The sequence below is a fragment of the Eimeria acervulina genome, genomic scaffold (assembly GCF_000499425.1).
Source record: "Eimeria acervulina Houghton genomic scaffold, Eah_scaff1102, whole genome shotgun sequence".
NCBI lineage: Eukaryota > Apicomplexa > Conoidasida > Eucoccidiorida > Eimeriidae > Eimeria > Eimeria acervulina.
This window is the reverse complement of record NW_013550382.1, coordinates 4,282-6,781: the sequence shown is the minus strand read 5'-3', so window position 1 is coordinate 6,781 and position 2,500 is coordinate 4,282. Positions and strand designations below refer to the sequence as shown.

The following is a 2,500-nucleotide window of genomic DNA, read 5'->3' as shown; positions in this document are numbered from 1 at the left end:
AGGAGAAGGAGCCTGAAGCCCGCTGCTTCCTGCTGCTGCTGCCTCTGCTTCTGCTGCAGCTGGCCCCACATCGGTGCTGCCAGCAGCAGCAAGAGCCTCACTGCCGCATATATGTGCATGGTGCTGCTGCTCCCTGCGCTGAAAGACTGCTGCTGCTCCTCTCTGGTTAATATAAGACAAATGCAGCGGAGACAAATCTTCTAGAGAAGCATCAGACATTCCAGCATGTTGCTGCTGCTGCTGCTGCTGCTGCTGCTGAGGCAGCTGCTCCAGGTGAAGCTGCTGCTGCGGCTGCATAACGTGCTGCTGCTGCTGCTGCTGCTGAGGAAGCTGCTGCAGGTGAAGCTGCTGCTGCGGCTGCATGGCGTGCTGCTGCTGCTGGTTCTGGCTGTAATATTGCGAGTTGTGTTCTTGCTGCTTGTAGAGATGCTGCTGCTGCTGCTGCTGCTGCTGCTGCTGCTGCGATATAGGCTGTGTGAAAGGGGTGTAGTGCGTAGGAGACTGCCTGTCAAAGGCATCGGCATGATGCAGCAGCTGCGCTCCCCCAGCCCGGGAGAAGCGAGGGCTGCTGCTGCAGTTGCTGCTGCTGGAGTTGCTGCTGCAGCAGCAGCTGTTGCTGCAGTTACTGCCGCCGCAGCAGCTGCTGCTGCGACGTCCTTGCTGTTGCGTTTCTACATGATCTTGCCCATCTGGAGGGTACTGGTAGCCGCCGTTGTTGTTGTTGCTGCTGCTGCTGCTGCTGCTGCTGCTGCTGCTGCTGCTGCTGCTGCTGCTGCTAATGTAGGGCGGGCCTCTGTCTCTCGTGTCGAGCTCCTGAGTGCGTCTGTCGATGTTTGTGTTTAAAGAAGGAAGAGGGAAATGCAGAGAAGAAAGAGAAGAGACCTTACTAAGTGCTGGGCTGTCGCCTATGAAGGCCCTAAGAGGGGGGTCTTGCTGCTGGTAAGCCATGACAGCTAGCTAGCTAGCTAGCTAGCTAGCTGTTTAAATAGGGAGAATAAGAGAGAAAAGATACCCTAAAGAGGGTGAATAAGAGTCAATTATTGAACAAGGAAAGAAGAAAACAAGCAAGAATGAATATAAAGAACAAGTGTATATACACCGCAGCTGCTGACGACATCAAAATGAGGGGGCCTCTGCTGCAGCACCTATTTTTTCTTTCTTTTGCGATTTACCTCAGCTTTAATGAAAGAAATAATTTAAAAAACTAAACTGCAGTAAACGAGAGACACCTCAGCCACTAGAGGGGCCCCAGCTTGCAGCAGCAACAGCAGCAGCAGCAGCAGCAGCCGCAGCCGCAGCAGCAGCAGCGCTAGCGGCGGGTCTGTCTGCGCTGCTGCTGCAGTATTTTATTGTATGCGTTGCTGCTTCTTTTTCTAAATAAATTAACTCTAAATTCTTCTTTTATTTTAGTTATTCAATTGGGGTTCTATTTACTTGTTTGTTTATTTATTATTTGCTGCCGCTGCACTGCAGCAGCAGCAACACCGCAGGCGACTGAGTGGGGGCGGAGGCCCCGTTGTATGTTTCTGTTGTTTTTGTTTGTTTTATTTATTTATTTTATTTAATTTGTTTAATTCAATTTACTCTACTTCAATTTCTTTTCTTTTTTCTGTCCTCACTTTGTTTATTATGCTGCTTACTGCAGCAGCACCTCTCGTTGTTGCTGCTGTTGCTGCTGCTGTTTTTGTCTAGTATTGCTGCTGCTGTTTCCTGCTTTTGTTGTTGCTACTTCTTCTTGTTTTTGCTGCTGCTGTTGTGTTTTTCTTTGCTGCTGCTTCTGTTGCGTTATCTTTGTCGCTGCTGTTGTCTTTGCTGCTGCAGCTGCCTCTGGTTGCTGCTGCTGCTGTAATTGTAGTCTGTTTCTTGCTGCTACAGTTGCTGCTGCAGTTGCTGCTGTATTGCTGCAACTGCTGCTGCTCTCTGTATTTGCTGCTGCAGCAGTTTGCTGCTGCTGCAGTTGCTGCTGTGCCTGTTTACTTTTGCAGACGAACAAAAACAAAACAAAACAAAACCCACGAAAATAAATAAATAAATAAATAAAATAAACAAAACAAACAAAACAAATAAAATAAATAAATAAAATAAACAAACAAAGCAAACAAAAACAGAAAATAATTAAAATAAAAATAAAACAATAAAACAAAAACAAATAAATGCAGCAGCAACAAAGCAGAGAAGACGGCAGCCACAAAAACAAAAATAAAATTAAGATTTTAAACAAAACAAAAACACAAAAAGAGTTAACCCACCCCAAACACAAATCTAAAGCTGCTGCTGCAGCTTGCTGCTGCTGCAGGTTGCTGCTGCTGCAAGTTGCTGCTGCTGCAGCTTGCTGTTGCTGCACTTTGCTGTTGCTGCAGCAACTGGCGGCAGCAGGTGCTGTTCAAATGCTGTAAAGGCTGCAGCAGCAACAGCTGCAGCAGCGACAGCTGCTGCAGCAACAGCTGCTGCAGCAGAAGCGGCAGCAGCTGCAACTAACCGCTGCAAGCTACCGCTGCAC

General features: G+C 47.9%; 1 protein-coding gene across 1 annotated transcript in view; it reads right to left on the bottom strand.

Moving 5' to 3' along the window:
* EAH_00055510 (hypothetical protein, conserved) overlaps nt 1–948 on the bottom strand; it is a gene marked incomplete at both ends in the record, with an annotated part of 1,430 nt that extends 482 nt beyond the window's left edge. The window contains one exon of the mRNA XM_013397643.1: nt 1–948. This exon is cut by the window's left edge and continues 355 nt beyond it. Within this exon, the coding sequence (XP_013253097.1) occupies nt 1–948 (948 nt within the window).
* Nucleotides 949–2,500: the final 1,552 nt, after the last annotated feature.